The sequence below is a fragment of the Cavia porcellus genome, unplaced genomic scaffold, assembly GCF_034190915.1.
Source record: "Cavia porcellus strain 051 isolate PalLab524CR breed Dunkin Hartley unplaced genomic scaffold, mCavPor4.1 scaffold_5, whole genome shotgun sequence".
Taxonomy (NCBI): Eukaryota; Metazoa; Chordata; class Mammalia; order Rodentia; family Caviidae; genus Cavia; species Cavia porcellus.
This window is the reverse complement of record NW_026947488.1, coordinates 62,136,814-62,159,599: the sequence shown is the minus strand read 5'-3', so window position 1 is coordinate 62,159,599 and position 22,786 is coordinate 62,136,814. Positions and strand designations below refer to the sequence as shown.

The 22,786-nt window shown below is 40.6% G+C and overlaps 1 protein-coding gene across 1 annotated transcript in view; it reads right to left on the bottom strand.

Moving 5' to 3' along the window:
- Il20rb (interleukin 20 receptor subunit beta) overlaps positions 1-22,786 on the bottom strand; it is a 54,719-nt gene that overhangs the window by 19,062 nt on the left and 12,871 nt on the right. The window contains exons 2-6 of the mRNA XM_013159633.2: positions 10,590-10,716; positions 8,714-8,904; positions 4,650-4,774; positions 2,443-2,593; positions 190-332 (exon numbers count right to left, since the gene is read on the bottom strand). Of these exons, the coding sequence (XP_013015087.2) occupies positions 190-332; positions 2,443-2,593; positions 4,650-4,774; positions 8,714-8,904; positions 10,590-10,716 (737 nt within the window). The remainder of the gene's footprint in view (positions 1-189; positions 333-2,442; positions 2,594-4,649; positions 4,775-8,713; positions 8,905-10,589; positions 10,717-22,786) is intronic.

Genomic DNA, 22,786 nt, shown 5'->3' with positions numbered 1-22,786 from the left:
AATCTCAGAATTCCCAGCATCCAGAACAGTGACCCAAATGAACTTCTACTGTTTATGGTATTGTGTTCCAGCAGCACAAATGGACTAAGACAAAAGTTCTGCAAGTATACTTCTCCCATGTCTGCAAATCTCCATAAACCCGGCTACATCTGGTCAGTGTTGTGCTAAAAGGAAAGAGACAGCTATTACCAAGGTGTCTGGGAGAACCACCATGGGGCAACAGGAGTACTGGAGCAGCCGGCCCATCTTCCAGACGGACAATGGCACAACCACGAGGATCAGCATGAAGCCAATGAAGGCGAACAGGGCCAGCACCAAAGGGAGAGCCTCTCCTGGAGACAAAACAGTAAAAACAGGCTTAGGAACAGCTGTGAAGGGGAAACCGCCCACTGTGGGCCTCCTCTGATTCCCTGGAGTTGGCTCTACACCTTGGCCATGATAACAGATCCCAGCATGCTGAGATCTGATATGTGCCCTTGTGACTAAAATTGCTACTGGTTTCATAGGCTCTAGATTAAGGCTTTGTTTCCAGAAAGCCCCAGGGAAGATTAAAATCTTTTTCTTGGGAAGGGGAAGGGAGGAGCATGGTATGTGAAGGCACCAGCCTTGTTCGCACATACCTGGCCCTGCTGCCAGAGGAAGGGGGGGGGGCTGGGCGCCAGAAGGATGAGAGGACCCTGGAGCAGAATAGCATAGAACCCAGCTGGGCGGTAACTGAAAACAAAGAGTTTTACAGCCTGCTCTTGGCAATGGTTCACACAGTGGAGGAATATACTAAGTCCAGAAAACAGTTACATAACAACTATGCTGTATCAAGCCCTGATTCTAGCTACCAGGGCTATGCCTCCTTCCAGCTCTGTGCTAGAACTGGACACGTGGGGCCCTGTTTCCACAACCTTTATGAGTATCCCTGCTTTTCCAGAAAAGACTGACAGTAGCTGGAGGGTTAAATGCCAAAAGAAAACTCCTGAGTGCTGTTAAGGAAGAAAGGAAAATATTTAACTCTTACTATTTCATACTTATGGATTATTTAAGTTTTGTTTTATTTGGTACCAGGAATCGAACTCATGATCTTGTACTTGCCAGACAGGCACTGTGCTGCAGAGCTATATTCAACTTTTAAAACAAGTCCGATATGATTTTTAAAAGTAGTATGAAAAGGCGGTCAGCAGATCAGCATGGAAAATGTTATGATTATGATATTTGTGAAAAAAATAGGAAAAATGTTCATATGTTTTAGGACTGTAGCACACGTCTGCACATAGCCTTCCCTACAGGATCACATTCTTTTGGAGGGCAATTTGGAAACAGTGATTGAAATTAAATGCACAGACTTTTGACCGAGCTACTCCACATCCAGAAATTTATCCTTCGAATGCATATATAGAGCAGCAAAATGATCTTTATACAAAGGAATTAATTACTACATTGGCTGTGATGACAAAATATTTGGAAAAGACCTAAATTCTATCAACAGGGGTCTAGTTACATTGATCATAATAAATATACAAGTGGAATAACATGCAGCAAAAATGATGTTTTCTTATTGATATAGAAAAATCTACGAAATACAAAAAGTAAAAAAGACAAGATCCAGAAAAATCCTACCATTTATGCTAGAAAGAAGGCAATATAGTAAACATATTTTCACTTACTTGCATATGCATTAAAAAAAGTCTTCAGAAGAATATATAAGGTCACAACTATTTGGAGAGCATATAAGAATTATATGAATGGAGAGAGTAGAAAAGAGAATTTCCATGTGCATCTTACATTTTTTATTTATTTAGGATCGAACTCATGACCTCACACTTGCCAGGCAGGTACTTGTACTGCTGAGCTATATGCCTGGCCCTTGTATCTTATATTTTGAACCATGTAATGTACTATATATTCAAAATAATATTTTTTTTTAAAAACTAAATGGTCCTACACAAAAATGTAACCAGTTATGTTTGAATAGTAGAATCAGAGAGTGTAGTGCTTTGTTTGACTTGGCTTCTTTTCAAAAAGACTTTAGATGATATAGATTTTTAAAACATAAAAAAAACTCAAGGGAGAAAAATAAGCAAGATTATTCTGTTAGACCCTCTGTAAGGTCCCTTCTAAATCAAAGAAACTGACATCATAATGTGGAGTCTCTTAGAAGGCCTGACCTAGCAGCCTCTCTTTGAGCCCCCTCAACCCCAGAAAGTAACAACTGACCCCAGCAGAGGGCTTGGGTTAAGTACTCCAGACAGCTGCTCTTGGAACCCCACCCAGCCCCAGGATGGACCTCTGCCTCATGGGAGGTGGGTGTTAGAGAGCCCAGCACACTGTTACCATGGGAACCCATCCAGCTTGGGGGCAAATCAAGATCAAAGCATCTGGCAGGCACCCAAACACACACCAAGGGCAGTCCCCATGTCTGGGCCAGGAGACAAGCAGGCTACCCTTCCTTACCTTGCACTTCCACACACTTTGTCTGACTGAAGGCACTATTCCTCCCAATGGCATTCACCAGCGCCTGGGCCTTTACGCAGTATGGGGCCCCTGGCTCCATGGTTTCGAGGTGCACAGGAATGCCTCCCCTCCTTACTATTTTGGCATGTTCCTTCAAGAGACCAGAAAACACAGTTAGTCCCTAAGGGCAGCAGGACTGCAAAGGTGAGAGAGAACCAGAGAGGGACAACTGCAGTTCCTTTCATTCTCATGTGTCCATTCATTCATTTACTCTTTCATTCATCTTTCTTAAGATGAATGCACAGCAGGCACTGTTGTAAGCACAGAGACGTGACGCTGAACAAAACAGACAAAGTCCCTGCTCTTATGGAGCTTACATGCCGTAGGGGACAAACAATACACAAATAATATAGAAATACACGTGAGATGGTGAGAAGGGCTATGAAGGACAGGTGGAGAGAAGAGAGAGATAAGAAGGCACAGTGTTTTACAGAAAGGGAAAGTTTCACCAACAGGACATTTGAGCAGAGACCTGTAGGCAGGAAATCTGACTGAACCAAGACTCGGCATGGCCAAGGCTGCTAGGCACTATTCCTCCCAATGGCATTCACCTTGTGTTCAATGCACAAGAGCAGTGGAGCGTGCAGACCACCTCTCCTCCCTTATCCATCTGTCTACCTGTCTGTCCACCCATCTGTCCACCCTCCCACCTCCACTTCTCTCCCCAAGATCTGTGCTCTGTGTCTGAGCCTGCAGAGGCTTGTCTGAGCCAAGTCCAGATGACTCAGGGTGTATGCTCCTCTCCCAGCACCATCCCTGCCAGGTACAAGGGTGGGGAGTGGGCGCCATCCCAAAGAATCTGCAGGAACTATATCTTCCCTCCCACCAGGCCCTGGCCTATCTCCCATATCACTCCATCTGCCTGGTTGGCAATATCATGTCCTGCCAGTGGGCCCTGACCCAATATGGATAAATACTGGAATCTTGCATTATTTCATGCCCTACCTTCCCACCCCACCTTCCAGGGGACACTACCCAACCTGGAGCCCCTGTAGAGTGCATGGAGGGACATGGGCACTGCCCTCAGATAATCCTAGGATCAGGGATACACCCAACCTGAGAAGGGTCCCATAAAAGTAGCTGGGTACCTGCAACCCCTAAGGCTCAGGATGATAGGATGAGAGTAGACAATGGATTCCTCACCTAAGAATTTGATCTTGTGAAACTGAATATCTTGAGCTGGAAGTAGGCATAAAAGGGAGAGGACATGGTGAGAAGCATCAGGCTGAGAGACCTAGTTATAGGCACATGCAGGAAGGAGCCATGAGGGGGCAGGGCCCAGGAGTAAGCTGAGGAGGGGGTCCCAGGAGAGGTCCCAGCAGAAGGCCTTCCATGTAGGTGAGGCTGTGCTGCTGCCTAGCTGAGAGCCTAGCTGCTCACACATCCTGTGTATTGCATCACACTGACTCTTACCAGAAAGCAAGATTCTGTGTGCTGACTGGAGTAGGCCTCTAGGCTTTGTCACCGTATCAGCTTGGACAGGGCTCCACAGGCTTGAATATCTCCCAGTGCCCAATCAAGCTATACCCCCTCTCTGCTGCTTATTTGACTATCCATTTATGAGGACTGGCCTTCCAGTCACCCCAGATTATAGCCACCTTCCCATGGAGAGGGGCAGCTTGCTTCTTGGCATTTTGAATGGCCCACCCACTAGTAATTATATGGGCTTATTCATAAGCCAGCTCCTGGCTTACTGCTCCCACTTCTACACCCTGCCAAGATACACATCCGCAAGAGGCTTGTACCAGCCTCGTGTGCTTTCGAAATCATCCGGTTGATCTGGAATGCCCTGGCCTGCTGCCCCTTAGTGATTGAGGAGATCAGCTAGTGAAAAAAGGAAAAAGAAGGCATTTTAAAGATGTTATGAACCCAACTAGGTTAAGAGTTTAGGGCAAGGAGACAGCCCCCAAACTTCAGCCTGGAAAGGTCCCCCACCAAAAGCCTGAGATGGGCCAAAGCAGTACTTTGCAGAAGAAGCTAGTGAATGGGCAGCATACTCTCATCTCTCCTGTCACAAGCTTCACCCAAGATGTTCATCTTCAGGTTACCCAGACACTGTGTACCTCAAGGGCCACATCTGACTCACCCACAAAAAGCTGTGCCTCCTTCCCAAAGCCTGACTCATGGGCCAACGTTGGAAGTCTCACCTTGGTGTCTGGCTCCCTCCTCCAGTAGGCCACGAGGAACTGAAACTGGGGTCCCAGGTCTTCCAGCTCAATAACCAAATGGAAGCCATCCTGGGAGACCTCTATCATAGGTGGAGTAAGGATGGCTGTTGGCGAGACAAGGGCAGAATCAAAGCCAGCCCCACAGGACTGATTTCCCTGAGACATGATGACCATGTCATCGGTGGAAGGATGCCAGCACCCCTGGAGTAGATAGTGCATCAGCTGTACGCTAGTCTCCTGTGCTCAGGAGGTACTTATAAAATGTTTTTTGAATGAATGAATGACAAATTCCAACTTCATTTTTTAAATCCCTTAGCTATCATAAAGTCTTTTGTTCCTTCTCTGGGAACACTTACTCACATAAAGGAATTGAATACTTGAATAGACATTATCTTTTTTCTTTTAAAATTATGTGCTCCATGTTCCTCTCTCCACTACTCTTTTTAGCAAAAATTGTTCTTCATTTACCAAACCCCTTCCAAGTTTGGATCTATGCTGAGTGCAGCTGAGAGCAGTCTTTGCTCCTCAGAATGAACATAGCTGACAGTGGCAAGGCATCCCTATAGCTCATATATACCCACGGCACATACTGGAACCAGATGACTCTCAGACATCAGCAAATCAGAAGGCTATGGATGGGCTGGGATTGTAATTCTTGGCCCAAAGATTTTTCATCTCACATTGTGACTGGGAAATACTGGCAAGTTATCTTTTTATGAATCCAAACAAATAATTCAAGAAATTACAGTCTGATCACCAATGCTATCTTTCACCTTGTTAGGTCCCAAACAGAGCCCACTATCTCCTGTAGACACTTTTCCTTCAGCAGACCAAGAACAGAAAGGTGTACGCAGGCGGCCTCCACTCTCTGGCTTCTCATAGTGGGTTCATACTTCCCTTGCAGAGTCAAGCACTGAAGGGTCCAAAGAGCCACCCCAGTCGTGGGTCTTGGCTCAGGAAGTAGGATGGGCATGTCCTGGGATCAGGGTACACTCAAGAAAGGCAGTTCCTGTAGGGAGCTTTGAGAGAGCATACTATTTCCTTCACCTACCTTATGAGGACCTGTGTGGACCTGGTCAGAGAGTTGCCCAGATAGGGGATGGGAAGAGGACTTGGGAAGTTAGGTCAGCTGTGCAAACATACCTAGGCAGACACAGCACAGCCAGCATGGCCTCTGAAACACCTCCAAGAGGAAAATAGATGCTTGACTTCACTTTTAAGTCAAGCATGATTAAAATTGGGTCTTCCGTTTCTCCCTCTCTTTCCCTCTCTTTCTCTCTCTTTCTCTCTACATGCTTATTTAATCCATTTAGGAAACTTAAGAAGGTAGTATTATTCCTACTGTACTTAGAGATGAAGGCACTTGCCCAGAGCTACATAATTAATGGCCAAAATTTAAGCCCAGGTTTTTCTGTGTTTCCAACTTGTCCCATGTGGGGTGTTTTACCTGCTCTTCAGCTCTGGCTGTACATGGCAATAACCTGGGGGGAATTTAAGTCAGATCCTCTGGGGATGTGTCCTGGGAAAATTGTTCTAAAGCTCCTTTTGACTCCACAGCACAGTCGAGACCAAGAATCTCTGCTCTCCAGAGATCCTCTCCAGGACAGCCTTCAAGCATGAATATTCACAACCCTGAGGAGAGACTGATGTAGTTTTTTTCAAACAGGAAAGGACAGACCAAACGCTCTTAGAATAACAAAATGCCGTCCCAGCTGGGTCACTAACTCCACTGCTCAGGGTTCACATAGAAGCACACCCTCTGCCTCCCATTGCAGGTCTGGGCTCTTGCTCCTCTGTTCCTCCTGCAGCAAGGCTCTTTCCTGTTTATGCTGCCTTCCTAAGTACAAGTTTTACTGCATAGCTCACTCACATGGTTTTTTTAACACCCTTATCTCCATCTTCCCCAAGCCTTCTTCCAACACAAGCCCCAAGCTTTACCTGCAGCACTGGTTGCCAGAGAAAAGTGTGAATGGTGCTGCCTGGGCACTGTGATCAGACATAGGTTGCAGTGCCATCCAGTACCCCTTAGCCTCCCCCAGTGCTGGCACTGCAATCCTGCCCCATCAACCAAATCCTCCCAGTGTATGGGAAGGAGGCCTGGAGAGGAATACACATTCTGCACAAAATTCCTATTGGCATCTCATTCTATTCTTGCCCCAGACATTCTCTCTCTGCTCTCAAATCACAGCCTCCTAAGAAAATAACAATAATATCCACCAACAGCTGAGTGCTGTGATAGTACAGTATTGCACTGAGCACTTACACATTTCATCTCACGTGGTCCCCATAACTACCCAGTGAAGCAAACTCTTACTCCTCTTTTAGATGAGGAGTCAGTGACTCCCCTGTCCAGTGGCTGAGCTAGAGTATAAACCACAGTCCTCTGATCCCACTGGGCCAATGCTTTCAAAGCTACCTTCATCTTCCTTAGCTTTTTCCAGCTGGGCAGGAGGGCACTTCTAACCTCCTGATTTCCACTCAATATTCTGTATTCCTCTATAACCTCGACTTGTCTCTTTTCTGCAAGCATTGCCTTAAATCTTCCTTTGCCTTCTCTTGCCACATTAAGCAAAATGAGGCCACTGAAAGTCCCATCTTCTGCCATTCCCACAGCTCCAAGCTGGTAGCATTCCCTCCCACAGAGGAATGTCTCAGAGGAGGAGCTGCCTTCCGCCTTACTGAGTCCTCCACCCTGATAACCAGACTGCCATCCTCCACATTCAGTGGAACCACTTTCTTACGGGCACACCCAGGGGCCTCCTTCAGCCTACCAGGAGCTGTTTATTTTCCCCTCGGTGGCCCTCTACCTCCTCAGCTGGCCTTCCTTCCAACTACATTTAAACCCTATGTTTTCCCAGGGCCTTGTCCCAGAGTCACTCTGTTCCATCTATCTTGTCCCTGAATAATCTCACCCATTCCCAAGCCTTCAGCCACTAACTCCGGGTTGTGATCTGGCTTTGATCTCTCTGAATCCTAAGACCTGATTTCCTGCAGCCAATCAGATGCACATGACTTAGCATCTTGTAGGAACTTCAATCTCAAATTGCACAAAAACAGAGGCAGCTCCCATTCTCAAAACCAGTTGTTCCTCCTAGGCTCCATGTCTTGGACAGTGCTCTTATCAACCTCATTCAGAAGCTGAGCACCATCACCATCTTTGCCCACTCCATCCCCCAGTGACTGATTGCTAAGTGCTGTCCTCTCTAACTCAGCTTCGTCTCTTGAATTCATTCTGTCCTCCCTATCTTTTCCTTCACTCCTGTGATTAGGACCCATTTTTGCTCAGCTGGAGTGTTACACAACCACTTCCTACTCCTCTCCTGCCCTGCAGGCTTGCCCCACTCCAGGTCACTTTTGTTCTATAAGATTGTTCTATAAGATAAACCTGGTCTAGACCTTCTACTCTAACACGGCTGCCCCCTACTTTCCAGACCAAGCTTCATGGCAAAACCCTTTACCATGTGGCCAGCTGCTTCCCTGTCTTCTACTCATGGGACCTCTTCCTCTGTTGTCTCCCAAGCACACATTCTTCTACACACTGCCCATCACTTGCATGTAGCCATATCTGGCCACCTACCTGGTTTATTCGCTTGTTAATAATTTTCCAGTTACTATTGTAATAAAAAAGTTATTGGCCAGTAACCATATAAATGAGCTGTTTATGGCAGCTCTTACACGTAAAGATCTTTTTAAACAGTGAGTAAATGTGGGGCTGTGAGGCATCAGATGGGAGGCCATGTAAGATTTATGGAGGCATGATCAAGGTAAGAAGTGATTTTGGTTCTATTCTCCAATTTCCAGAGAAACATTTCTTCCAGTTCCCAATGACAACCCCCTCTACCACCTGACAGAGTTGGTCAGAAAGGACTTCCAAACAAGGGCATGAGAGAGACAGCATGTAGGACACAGACAGTTTCTGAGATGTACTAAAAAAGATGGCTTGTGTTCACAGTGGTCTGGTTTTGCAAGAATATTTTTACCTTAAAACAAGCTCTAAAACTCTCTGTGAACATGATTCCTGAAAGGAGGGAGAGAAGTCTTACTTGAGTTTGGATTAAAGGGCTGCTCCAGGATGCTCCAAGCCGAAGTCTGTGATCCCAGGATGGCCCTGACACGGAGGCTGTATGGCACTGTGGCAGTGATGTCATCAGTGACATCACACTCAGGACCTTCAGTGCATAAGCACCATTTGCTGGGGATCCAGATGTCACTTGTATACAAGCTCTCATACTCGCTGGCCAAGGAGAGGAGGGTACAGTGTCACTTCAGCCTCTGTGACCCAGACTCAAAGATGGTTGTAACTGCTATCTTTCTCCTATTTCTTATGGATGCTTATTGCTTCCCACCCCAGTTCCTCCACTTCTCCCTCACCAATCATCCCTCACCCTTACTTCTTTTATAACCAGCGAAGAGAAGCCTAAGCAGAAACCCTGATCTGTCCATTCCTATTCATGTCCTCTGTCACCACCCTCTACTGCCACTGTGCCTTTCCTTTCTGTAGCCTCCTAGCTTCCACACTTCTGTTCCCCAAGCCACTCAGCAAATTACATGTTTCTATCCTTAATGGTTCCTGAAGCACTTAGAATGGAGCCCAGACTCTTCCCTGTGGCCTACAAGATTCCAGTCTTCTCTATCCCAAGCCTATAAAATTGAAATTGTTAAACCAGGCATGGAGGCACATCCCTGTAGCACAGGGGAGGCTGAAGCATGAGGAACACCACAAGTTTGAGGCCAGGCTGGGCTCCATAGTGAATTCAAGGTCAGTCTGAAATACATAGTAAGAGTTGGAGATATAGCTTTAGTGGCATAAGTGCCTGCCTGGCAAGCACAAGGTCCTGAGACTGATTCCTAGTACAACTAAAAAAAAGATATTCTTGCACACTTACTTCCTGCTCATTCCTGCAAAACACTGATCTCTTTTTGCTTCAGGCTAGCTTTTTGCCTGACTAACTGTTCACTCTATTTCAAATGCTTTCCAAATGCTGCTTACCTAGATGTTTCCTTTTGCCCTCCAGATATGACAAATATTACATCCTCAGAGAGGCCTTTCCAGCCACCTAATATGAAACATCATGGAGTTAACTCCATTGCATCAGCCTTCTGGCTGCCTCCTAGCACTGATCAATACCTGAAATTGCCTGAAACAGAACAGGGCTTCTCTTCCTATGATGATGGAAATGTTCCATATTGGTGGTGTTCAGTGTGTTAGCCACTACTGACATGTGGCTATGGAACACCTGACTAGAGAACACATGTTTTAATTTAATTTAACGTAATTTCAACTTAAATATCTACCTATTGCTAGTGGTACTAACCGGAGAATGCAGACCTACTACATTCACTGTTTCTGCCTCTAGATGTTAAATTCCCTATGTGCAGAATCCCAGTCAACTATGTTTGTAACCTAGCAGAATGTCTATGCACAGAGAATTCAGTTTATATTTGTTGCTAATGAAATATATTGAGCACCTTCCCTGTCACTGCCACTTAACAGTAGCAAGCACCTGGCCACTGCTAGACCCTGATAGGTCCCAGGCCAACTCCTTTAAGGTCAAGACTTCTTTGGCTTCTAGGAATGAGCTGCTAGTCAGGAAGGCTGACATCACTCCTGTACAATAAGGATCTGGGTCTCCAACCACTTATCAATCTCAGGTCAATATCAAAGTCCTTGAACAGCTGATTCTGTGTAGAAAAGCTGCATTACAATGGACTTACACATATTTTTTTTCTTATACACATTTGTATTCCCAGAAAGTTTGCTGTCACATCCACAAGATGATATCCCTGGCTTCTTCAGCTCTCCCAATGCCCACACACTGAGGGAGCAGATCATCAGAGATCATCTGTCCCTCAGTTCACAAAACCTCCTTTAGCTAAGGAGGAAGGGCTGTGCCTGAAGGAAATAAAAACAAAACTCACCCCTGGTACTCGACAGAATAGTATACTGTTTCTTTGGGTAGGACCACCGGGCTCCACGTCAAGAGATGCTTCATATTGGTTGAGTGTACAGAGAGGTTCTGAGGGGCAGGCAGAGCAGCCACTCCATCTGGGATAAAGGCAAAGAGAGACAGATGGGTAGGCTGACAGTTGAGGAATGCCATTGCTCTGAATTGGTGGCTAATAAAAGGGTTCACAGACTTATGAATCAGAACAATTCTAATTTCATCATATTTGAGCTAATACTAAATTTCACTATCATCCTTATAATTCTACCTTCAGGACAAAATGACATATTAATAGTAATAACAACTAATCTTTATCAACTTACTTTATTCTCTCTTGGCCATGTATAAGATTGTTACATGATTATCTCATTTAATCTTCATGACCACATTGGGTGTAACAGCAATGAGCTTCTTCATTATACAAATTTTAAAAATGGAGACACATTTATATAAATGTGTATGTATTTATTTTTTAACAAACATAAAATTGTCCATATCTGTGGGGTATCAATGTATAATGTTCAAATCAAAGTACCACTCATATCTCCTCAAACATTTCTCATTTCTCCATGTTAAAAACATTCAAAATCTTTCTTTATAGCCTCTGGAAATATACAGTACATTTGCATTGTCTATAGTTACTCTATTCTACAATAGGACCCTTGAACTTACTTCTATCTTACTGTACTGTAGTAAATGTTGGTCAGTCTGTCTCCATTCCTGTCCCTATCTCCTCTCTCTTGCTTCTGGTAACCATTATTCTGTTCTAAACATCCGTGAGATTAATACTTTTAGATTTGTATATGAATGAGATCACGTAGCCCTTGTAACTTATTTCACTTAACATAATGAACCAGTTTAATCTGTGTCACAAATTAGAAGGATTTCATCACTTTTATGGCTAAGTAGTATTCTGTTCTATGTATGTACCACATTGTCTTTATCCATTCATAAATACATGAACATTTAGTTTGTTTCCATTCCTTGGCTACTATGAATTCTGCTGCAATAATATACCAATTTTTGTTCCTTTGTTGGATCATGTAACAGTTCTATTTTTAATTCTTTAAGAATACTCCATGCTGCTTTCCATAATAGCTGTACTAACAATCGTTAAAGATCCTAAAATTAATAGTCACCATAGTTTGTCATTTTCTAGACTGTGTTTGATGCTATTGTTATTGCTGATTGTACTACTTTAGCCAAGGTGATGTAATTGTTCTAATCAGTTGTTCATCCTGATATCCTGAGACCAACATTGCTTAAGGGTCATAAACAACACTATAGGGCAGTGTCAAAGAACAAGTGGCTTGGTCAAGTAGGCAATAACCTCTCATCCACCATGAGTAGAAGAAACAGGATCTTGCAATACACTCAAAATCCAAAACCAGCTGCACTTGGAAGGCATATCTGAGAAGTAGTCATTTCCAAGGGGTTCTAAATACTATCAATAACGCTATTACCATAAGTAATTTATAAGCATTGACCCATAAATGAACTTAAAAAATAGAAAATGAGAAGACACTTAAACAAGATGCAATCCCCTAGGCTTGCAGCTCACTGAAAGCAAACTCAGTGGGCAATGACATGAAACAATTTTGAAAGCCACCCACACGGTTGCTCTGAAGTCCTAATGGCAGAAGTAACAAAGCAGATGAACATGGACCCAGAAAAAAATCAAACCAGAAATAATTTATCCTATAACTACAGAGATGGTAATTCTTAGTGACTCTAGAGCAGATACAGATTAGGTAGTTTTCTTTTTTCTTTTTTTTTTTTTCTTCTTCTTTTTTTTTCTGGTACCAGAGATCAAACTCATAACCTTGTGCTTAGCAGGCAGACATCTTTGCCACTGAGCTAAATCCTCATCCCTAGCTACAGATTAAAAACAGAGGAGCTTAGCAAAGTTATGAAACCATGAATGTCCAACAAAGGAGAGAAATGGAACCCATAAAACAGATTCAAACAGGGCCAGGGATTTAGCTCAGCGGCATAAATGCCTGCCTGGCAAGTGTGAGGTCGTGAGTTCAATCCCTGGTACCACAGAAAGCTGGGCATGGTAGCTCACCCCTATAATCCCAGCACTCAGGAGGCTGAGGCAGGAGGATCGTTGTGAGTTCAAGACCAGTGTGGGCTACAAAGTGAGCTCAAGGCCAGCCTAAACTCCATAGTGAGAGTTTCAAAAAAGACCAAAAAAAAAAAAAAAAAAACCACAAACAGATTCAAACAGATATCCAGGAGATTAAAAATTCCACTGAAAGTATAGGCAGCAAACTGGGCCAAATGAGGACAGAATATCAGATTTAGAAGCCAGGACTGTGGTTAGCAATCACAAAAAGAAAAATTCTTTAAAATAGTCAGAAATTGGCCATCAGAGATGCTTCCAGTTGGTAACCAGCTTGGGTCCAGGAAGCAGTGGCTAGCCCTGCCCTGCATGCATACCAGCCACCACTGGGGACACTTCTTGCTGGTAACCAGTTTGGGTTGGGAGAAGCAGCAGCCAACCACACCCTCACACCCATGCTGGCCACCATGAGGGAGCTTCCTGCCAGGAGCCAGCGTGGGCTGGAAAAAGCAGCAGCCAATCCTGCACCAACATACCCAGTTGCCACCATCTGATACCTGTAACTATTGCTGGCCAGTAGAACCAGCCAGTCATGCTTGGGAGAAATTGTAGACAATGGGAGAAGTACCTGGGACCCCACTATCCACTTGTCCAAAGGAACCCAGGAAAATGTCAAGATGATGAAGTAAAAGGCAGTCTCTGGGCTCTAACTCATGTAGAGGCAAGTCGAGGAGATGAAACATGGAAGAGATTGGGAGTTGTACACCTAAAGTTTCTGAAGTGATGGCAACTGAAGTAAAGAAACAACTTCATGAGGCTATAAAAGAAATTAGAACAGAAATACTGTCTCAGGTAAAAGAAGAAAAAATAATTGCTGATCATCTCTAAAGAAGATGTAGATAAAAAAAAATAGAGGAACATAGGAAAATGAGAGAAACCTTGAATGAACAATATAAGAAAGACTTAGAATGCATGAAACAGATTCAAAGAGATAGCCAGGAGATTAAAAATTCCTTTGAAAGTTAACAAAACCACTTGAAAGAAACTGAAGATAAACTTTCAGACCTTGAAGACAGATTTGCATATTTTTGATCACAAAAGGAAAGATCTCTTAAAAATAACAAGGAACCAGGAAATAACAATTCAACAACTACAAGACTACTGAAAGAAAAATAACTTTGGAATGATAGGTGTTACTGAAAAATCAGGGTTCAACACAAATGGCATATAAAGCCTATTTATAGAAATAAAAGCAAAAACTTCCCAAGCATGGGAAAAGGAAGTCACATTCAGATGAGTGAGGCATATAGAACTTCAGATAGCCATAACCAAAATAAATCTACACCCAGACATATAATATTTAAAATGCCAGAAATTCAGCACAAGAATAGAGTATTAAAAGCTGTTAGAGAAAAGAAACAGATCACCTATAAAGGAAAACCCATAAGAATCATGACAAACTTCTTTTTTTTTTTTTTTTGTGGTCTTTTTCGTTTTTATCGGTACCAGGGATCGAACTCACGACTACCTGCTTGCAAGGCAGGCGCTTATGCCGCTGAGCTAAATCCCCAGCCCATGACAAACTTCTTAACACAAACCATCAAGTCAAGAAGTGGTTGAAATATTTCAAGTCCTGAAAGAAAACAACTTCCAACCCAGACTGATGTACCCTGAAAAACTACCTTTCAAAATTAGTGGAGAAACAAGATACCACCATGAAAAGAACTGAAGGAATTCATGACCCCCAAAATACTCCTATGAAGAATACTGAAGGCCATTCTAGAGAGAGATAAAAATTACCATGGTTCTAGGAGCAGCAGGAGAGGGAGACTGCCAAGAAGGGCAAATGAGTGAACGGAGGGGAAAAATAGGCAGCCAACAGCAGGAAAATAGCAAGGCAAAGATAAGCCAGTACATGTTGGCCATAACCACTAATGTAGATAGCCTCAGTTTATCAATAATAAGAAACAAGGCAGAGTGGATTGGGAGGCAGGATTCATCAATATACTTTATGCAAGAAATGTATTTAATTGGAAAGTAAATTGATAGACTGAAAGCCAAAGGAGAGAAAAACATGCATTATGTGACAGAAAATCAGAACAAAATAGAGGTACCTTGCCAATCAACTACAGAAGAGACAAGAAATGTATGACATTTTTATGCAATGGAAAGCTACTCAGCTATAAAGAAAGATAACCTCAGGGGGCTAGGGATTTAGCTCAGCGGCATAAGCACCTGCCTTGCAAGCAGGCAGTTGTGAGTTCAATCCCCGGTACCAATAAAAAAAAAAAAAAAAAAAAAAAAAAGAAAGATAACCTCAAGGCTCTAGTAGGTAAATGGATACAGCTTGAGAGCATTTACCCATACACATGGGTAAAATGGTTCAAAGTCACATGGGTAAACATTGTGTTGCCTCCCTGGTATAAAACCTAAGGGTTACTGGGATCCCAAATGCATAATAAATTTTGTGAAACTGAAAGGGGAGGAAATGTCTAAAAAGGGAAGTCATGGCCATTGTTAATCTATTATCTTATTTTGAAGCCCTGTATTTTTTTCATTGTTCTATTTTGTTTGGTTTTACTATTTTGTTTTGTTTGATTTTGCTATATATGAAGGCATGGGCAGCTATTCCAAAGATAACAAAATACACTATGGTAGCCATTATTGATTTCCTATTATCTTATATTGCTTTCATTGTTTTGTTTTGATTGATTTTATTCTATTTTGTTTTGTCTGATGGTATAGGTAGCTACTTTGAAGAGAACAAGAGGCACTATGGTAGTCATTGTCCATTTTCTTTTATCTTGTTTTGAAGTCCTATATCATGTGCATTGTTTTCTTTTGAAAAAAAATAGCAAGGGATTATGAGAAATCAAGCTAGCAGCTGCTAGATGATGCAAAGAAAAATAACATAAGACTGAATGGAGTCAATGAAAAGCAGGAGACTGTTAAAATGACATAAAAAGCTGTTCACAGAACTAATAGCAGAAAACTTTCCAAGCAGGGAAAAAAGCATTTGATATGTAGATAAGTCAAGCATACAGAACTCCAATTAGCCATGATCCCCCCCAAAAATCCCTACACCAAGACTTATTAACAGTCAAGATTCCAGAAATTTTACACAAGAGATGGGTGTGGTGGTGCACAACTCTAATCCAAGCATTTAGGAGGCTGAGGCAAGAGGATCACTTTGAGTTCAAGGCCAGCCTAGGCTACAAAATGAGTTCAGGCCAGCCTGAACTGCATTATGAAATCTTGTCTCAAAACAACAACAAAAAAGAAAATTCCACACAAGAACAAAATATTAAAATCTGTTAGAGAAAAGAAACAAAAAACTTGTAAAGGAAAGCCCTTCAGAATCACAGCAGACTTCTCAACAAACCCTCAAGTTAAGGAGAGCTTGCAATAAAGTATTTCATACTCTTTAAAGAAAGAAAAAACAATCTCCAAACCAGATTGATGTACCCTACAAAACTATCTTTCAAAACAGATGGAGATATAAGATGCTTCCATGACGAAGAACACCTGAAGAAAATCATAAACACCAAACTAGCACTCCAAAATGTTGTGAAGGGTACTCTATTAACAATAGTCATGTATAGGATAAACCTCACCAGCTATGATACTGTCAGTGTGCAAAGCTTAGGGTACAGTCTAGAAAGAGGTAACAAGGATTACAATTCCATGAACCAGAACAGAATGAATCCACCAGATGAAGCAAACAATTAAACAGGGGAAAAAAATAGGAAACAACATGAGGAGGATAAGTCAAAACATATCAAGTATAGCCAGCAATGTTAATGGTCTCAATTCACCAATCAAAAGAGACTGATAGAATGAATCAAGAAGCAAGATCCAACAACATGTTGCATACAAGAAACATATTTAATTCAAGAAGAAATTTATAACTGAAAGTCAAAGTATGTAAAACAATATTCCATGAACAAGAACTTGCAAGAAAGCAGTGATAGCTATTCTATTTGCAGGAGAAGTGAATTTCAGGCTAAGAATGATTTATAGATGTAAAGAAGGCCACTACATTCTTGTAAAGGGCACAATCCAAAATAAAAAGATAACAATCATGAATATATATGTACCTAACACCAATGCAGCCAACTATATAAATCAAACATTAACTGATGTGAAAAATCAAATAAGCACTAATACAATTATAATGGGAGACCTCAATACCCCATTGCACAAATAGATCAACTAGACAAGAAATCAACAATGAAATATCAGAACTGAACCAAATTTTAAATAAATGGACTTAATAGATACCTATAGAGTGTTCCAACCAACATCATCAAAATACATGTTCTTCACAGCTGACATGAGATGTTCTTCAGAGTGGACCACATACTAGCTCATAGAACATCCTTAAGTAAATGCAAAGGAACTGAAATTATCCCTTGCATGTTATCAGACAATAGTACAATGAAATTGGAAATCAATGTCAGAAGAAACCACAAGAACTTCACAAACACATGGCAATTAAATGACACCCTCCTGAACAACCAATGGGTCAGAGATGAAATTAAAGAAATTAGTCAGTTTCTACAATTAAGTAATAATACCAGTAGAACATCCCAGAACTTATGAGACACAGTGAAAGTTGTCCTAAGAGGGAAATTTATACAAGTGAATTCCCATATCAGAACATCATAGTGAGCTCAAATTTTGTTTGAGTTGTTTAACCTGATATTGAACCTCAATCTTCTGGAAAAAGAAGAACAAGTCAAGTGCAAAGCTTGTATAAGGAAGAAATTGATAAAGATCAGAGGATAAATTAATGCAATGGAGACTAAGAAAACAATACAAAAAAAAGAATAAAAAGAGTGGTTCTTTGAAGCATTAATAAAATTGACAAGCCCTGAGCCAACCTTACCAAAAAAGGAAAGAAAAGACTCAAATCCATGCAATTAGGAATGAAAAGGGTAAAATCACAACAGATCCTGCAGAAATCAAGAAAATCACCAATATCTACTTTGAGATACTATATTCTAATCAGATTTAAAACACAGAATAAATGGAAAGATTACTGGATACATATGAATTACCCAAGCTCAATCAAGAATATACAGAAATTCTAAATAAACCAATATCAGTCAATGAAACTGAAGATGTAATTAGAATCCTACCAGCAAAGTAGCCCAAGCTCCAATGGATTCACTGCTGAATTCTACACAAAATTTAGAGAAGACCTAATGCTACTGCTCCTCACACTCTTTAATGAAATTGAAAGGGAAACAATACACTCAGATTCATTCCTGAAAGCAAGCATTACCCTGACCCCAAAACCAAAGAAGGATCTAAACAAAAAAAGAACTATAGGCCAATCTCCCTAATGAACTTAGATGCAAAAATCCTCAAAAGATACTGTCAAACAGAATGCGGCAAATCATCAAGAAGGCTATACACCTCGACGAAATAGGATTCATCCCAAGGATGCAGGGATGGTTTGACATATGCAAATCAATAAATGTAACATACACTATCAACAGAGCCAGGACAAAAACCACATGACCATCTCAATACATGCAGAAAAACATTTGACAAAATCCAACACTCATTCATGACAAAAATCCTGAAAAAAGTTGGAATAGATGGTCTTTATCGCAATCTGATAAAAGCTACTCATTGCAAGCAAACAACCAACATCATACTAACCAGACAAAATCTTGAAAGGTTTCATTCAAAAATCAGGAACAAGATCAGGATGTTCACTGTCACCACTTTTATTCAGTATTTTTCTGGAAACATTGTTAATACCAAAGCAATTAGACAACAGAAAGAAAGAAAGAAAAAAAGAAAGAAAGAAAGAAAGAAAGAAAGAAAGAAAGAAAGAAAGAAAGAAAGAAAGAAAGAGAATAAGGATAGAGAAGGAAAAAGTTAAATTTTCATTATTTGTGGACAATATGATACTCCACATAGAACACTCCAAAACCTGCACCAAAAGACTTCTAGATTTAGTAACCAAACTCAGTAGCATAGCTGGATATGAGGAAATGACTAGCATTCCTATACACAAATGGCAAGCTCACTGAGAGAGAATTTATGGGAACAACACTTTTCACAATTGCATCCAATAATGAAATACTGACAAATCCATTCAATTAAGGGAATAAAGGGCCTTTACATTGAAAACTATAGTGCTCTGAAAAAGGAGGTCATAGAGGATATTAGAAAATGGAAAGATATCCCTTGTTCTTAAGTAAATAGAACCAATAAAGTTAAAGTGGTCATGTTTTCAAAATTGTTATATAGATCTAATGCAATGCCAATAAAAATTCTATCGCCTAGCTCACAGAATTAGAAAAAACAATCCAAAATTTATTTGGAATCAGAAAATATCTAGAAAAGCAATTCTAATTCTGAGCAAGAAAGGCAAGGCAGGTTGCAACACATTCCCTGACTTAAAATTATACTACAGAGTTATTGTGATAAAAATAAAAATTAAAAAGTCCCAATTATCAATGGAACAGATTAGAAGATGCAGAAAAAGTCAAGATATACTCAGCTACCTTATCTTTGACAAAGAAGCCAAACATTCTTTGTGATAGTTTTGTGAATGCACAGAAATTATCACAAAGAATTAACAACTTGGATCTTTATTAAAAAGCTTTTGTACACAAGAGAAATCACAGAGTGAAGAGAAAACCCACAGCATGGGAAAAAATGTTTGCTAGCTATACCTAAGACAAAGGATTAATATCTAGAATATATACCTAAGACAAAGGATTAATATCTAGAATATATAAATAACTTTTAAAAAATCAAACCCCTAAATTTAAAGACCCAGCCCAAAAATGGGCATCTGAAATGAATAAGCACTTCTCAAATAAAGAAGTAGAAATTGCAAATAAATATATGAAAAATGTTCAACATCACTGGTCATTTGGGAGATGTAAATTAAAACAATGGTGAGATAACATTGCACTGCAGAAAGAATGGCTGTTGAGGTTAAAAAAAATCCCTCTTCCACTATTGGTGGGAGTGTAGACTAGTGCAATCACTGTGTTAATCAGTGTGGAGATTCCTCAAAAATTACAACTACAAGTTCCATTTGACCCAGCTATTGCCCTTTTTGGTACCTTCACAAGATAATGAAAAGTATCATACCACAGCAATAGATGCATACCCATGTTTATAGTGGCAAAGTCTGTAATATCCAAATCTTGGAAAGCAGCTCAAATGTCCATCAACTGATGAACGGATAAAGATACGGTTTTTTATACAATGGAGTACAATTCAACCATAAAGAAAGGGTCATTTCTAGCTAAATGGATGTGCTTTGAAACCATACCTGTAAGTGAAATAAATAGGACACACGTGCAAATATCACATTGTTTCTCTGGTGTGAGAAGTATAAATAAGGACCAAAAAGTATAATAGATATTGGGAAGTGGGAAGAAAATGTTCACATGAGAAGAGGAACAAGAGAGTGGGAGGGGGAAGGAAAGACGGGAGGAGAAGAGAAAGAATAGCAGGAAACAGTGGAAGCAAATCTTTTGTAAATAAGGAAGAGAAGAAATATTCAAGGGGGAAGGGAATGGGAAGAAAAGAAGCAAAATATATCACATACAGGTACAAACTCCCTATAATGAATGCTACAATGTAAATCTAAACTGTACCAATAAGCTAGGGATGGTGGTGCATGCCTGTAATCCCAGCATTCAGGAAGCTGAGGCAAGGGAATCATTGCAAGTTGGAGACCAGCTTGAACTGCATAGGGAAACTGTCTCAAAAAGATATCAATAAATAAATAAATAAATAATGTACCAATAAAATTTAAAAAATTTAAAGACTCCATTAAGAGGATGATAAGACAAACTATACAATGGGAGAAAATATTTGCAAACCATTATCAATTCTCAAAACTCAATAGCAGAAAATCAAACAATCCACTAGGGAATGTGCAAAAGACATGAAAAGACATCTAACATGAAAGGATGATGTACAGATAGCAAATAAGCAAAAAATATTTAATATCATTAGCTATTAAGAGATGCAAATTAGTACCACAATGCGATAGCGCTGCATATCTACTAGAATGGCAAAATGTTTTAAAGTTTTAGCTCAGCGGCATAAGGACCTGCCTTGCAAGCAGGCGGTCGTGAGTTCAATCCCCGGTACCGATAAAAAAGAAAAAGACAAAAAAAAAAAAATGTTTTAAAGTAACAAAACCAAATGTTGGTGAGAAGGAGAGAAAGTGGATCCCTTATACACTGCCTGTAAAAATGGTAACACTCACTCTGGAAAATACTTGGCAGGATCTCTTAAAACTAATCAGCAGAAATCAGCCATGCTGGAACTTCTGGGACCAACAAAGAAAGCATTGAGCCATCCTTCCTGATAAGTGGTACAAGCCATGGGCAACAGGGAGAGAATAAGTTAGTGTCTCCCAAGAGCCTACCAGCATGGGGGCTGAGAATCAAACATCCCATGGCTCTCCTCCCACCCCACCCCGACACCTTGATAGCAACTGGGTGGTTTCTGGGTCAGCCAGAATTGGTAGCAACTAAATGCTTGTATTGTTGGTTGATTATGCTGATCTGGGACCAGAGTTCTGAGCATCTCTTGGGAAGATGACACTATGCAGTATAGCAAATATGGGGGATTTCCTTCCACTTTGTCTTTGAAGGCCAATATTGTTTTCACTGTTTTGATTAATTGTTCTGATTAATTGTTTTGCTCTATTCAATATTCTGTTTTGATTGGTTTTATAGTGTTCTGTTTTTGGTTTGATTTTACTATACCTGATTGAATGGACTATTATGAAGATAACAAGATATACTATGACACCTATTATTGTTATCCTGGTATCCTCCTCTGAAGTCTTGTACCAATTTCACTGCATTGTCTTGATTGGCTTTGTGCTGTCTTGTTTTATTATATTTTACTATCTTTAAAATTAAAAAAAAATTTTAAAACTAATCAACAATTACTGTCAGAACTACTGATTATACTCTTGGGCATTTATCCTAGAGAAATGAAAACTTTTTATCATGTAAGACCTGCACATGAACGTTCATAGTGAAACTGAAATTAGCTCAGATATCTTTTAAAAGGCGACTGATTAAACAAAGAATGGTACATACAAACCATGGGAAGAGCACTTGGAGCAAGTACGTGAAGCATGCTGCTACCAGTGGCCAGTAGCAGCTGGGAATGGCAAAGGACACATTCTCCCTAGAGCACGTAGGAAAAAACCCAGTCCTGCCATCATATCCCTTCCCTCAGCCTTCTAAATGTACTTAACCATAGTATGAAAGTTAACATTAATCCTGAAGCAATATCATTAAATAAACCTCAGCCTTTATTCAAATCTCACCAGTTTTTCCCTTCATACTTCCACTCTCCATGAACCAGTCCAGGATGCCCCATTTAGTTATCATATCCAGTTACTGTAATCCCTTCCAATCTGCTCTCAGTCTCTTTTGTCATTTATGATTTGACATTTCTGAAGAGTAAGGGTCAGCAATTGATAAAATGTTTCTAAGCTTGGGTTTGTTTGCTGTTTTCATATGATTTGACTGAGGTTATATATTTTTGTCATGTACTCACAAAGTACATTATGTCATTGTGTCATTACTAGTGATGATCTTGATCACTTATTTAAGGAGCAGTTTCCACTGTAAAGTTGATCATTTTGTCTATGGAGTTAATAAATACCTTGAGAGTGATACTGTGGGATTATGTAAATTGTCTGTTTTTCTTCAAACTCACCCATGAATTTCAACATCACATTTGTAGATATTCGATACAATTATTGCTGTTATATTCTAATAGCATTTTTTATTTAATGCAAATTCTCTTCTAAGTAAGAGCTACTTTTTCCTCAATATTTATTTATTTATTTTTAGAGGGGGGGTTACCAGAAATTGAAATCAGGACCTTGCTCTTGCCAGGCAGGCACTTAAGTCACTGAGCTACATCCCCATTTTTCCACTTTAGTTTTTTGAGACAGGGTCTCACTCTGTAATTCAGCTGGCCTTGGACTCACTGTGTAACCAGACTGGCCTCAAATTTACAGCTACTGCCCTGCCTCAACCACCATACCCACCCTTACTCATTTATTTATATCCATATTAATTCATATAGAT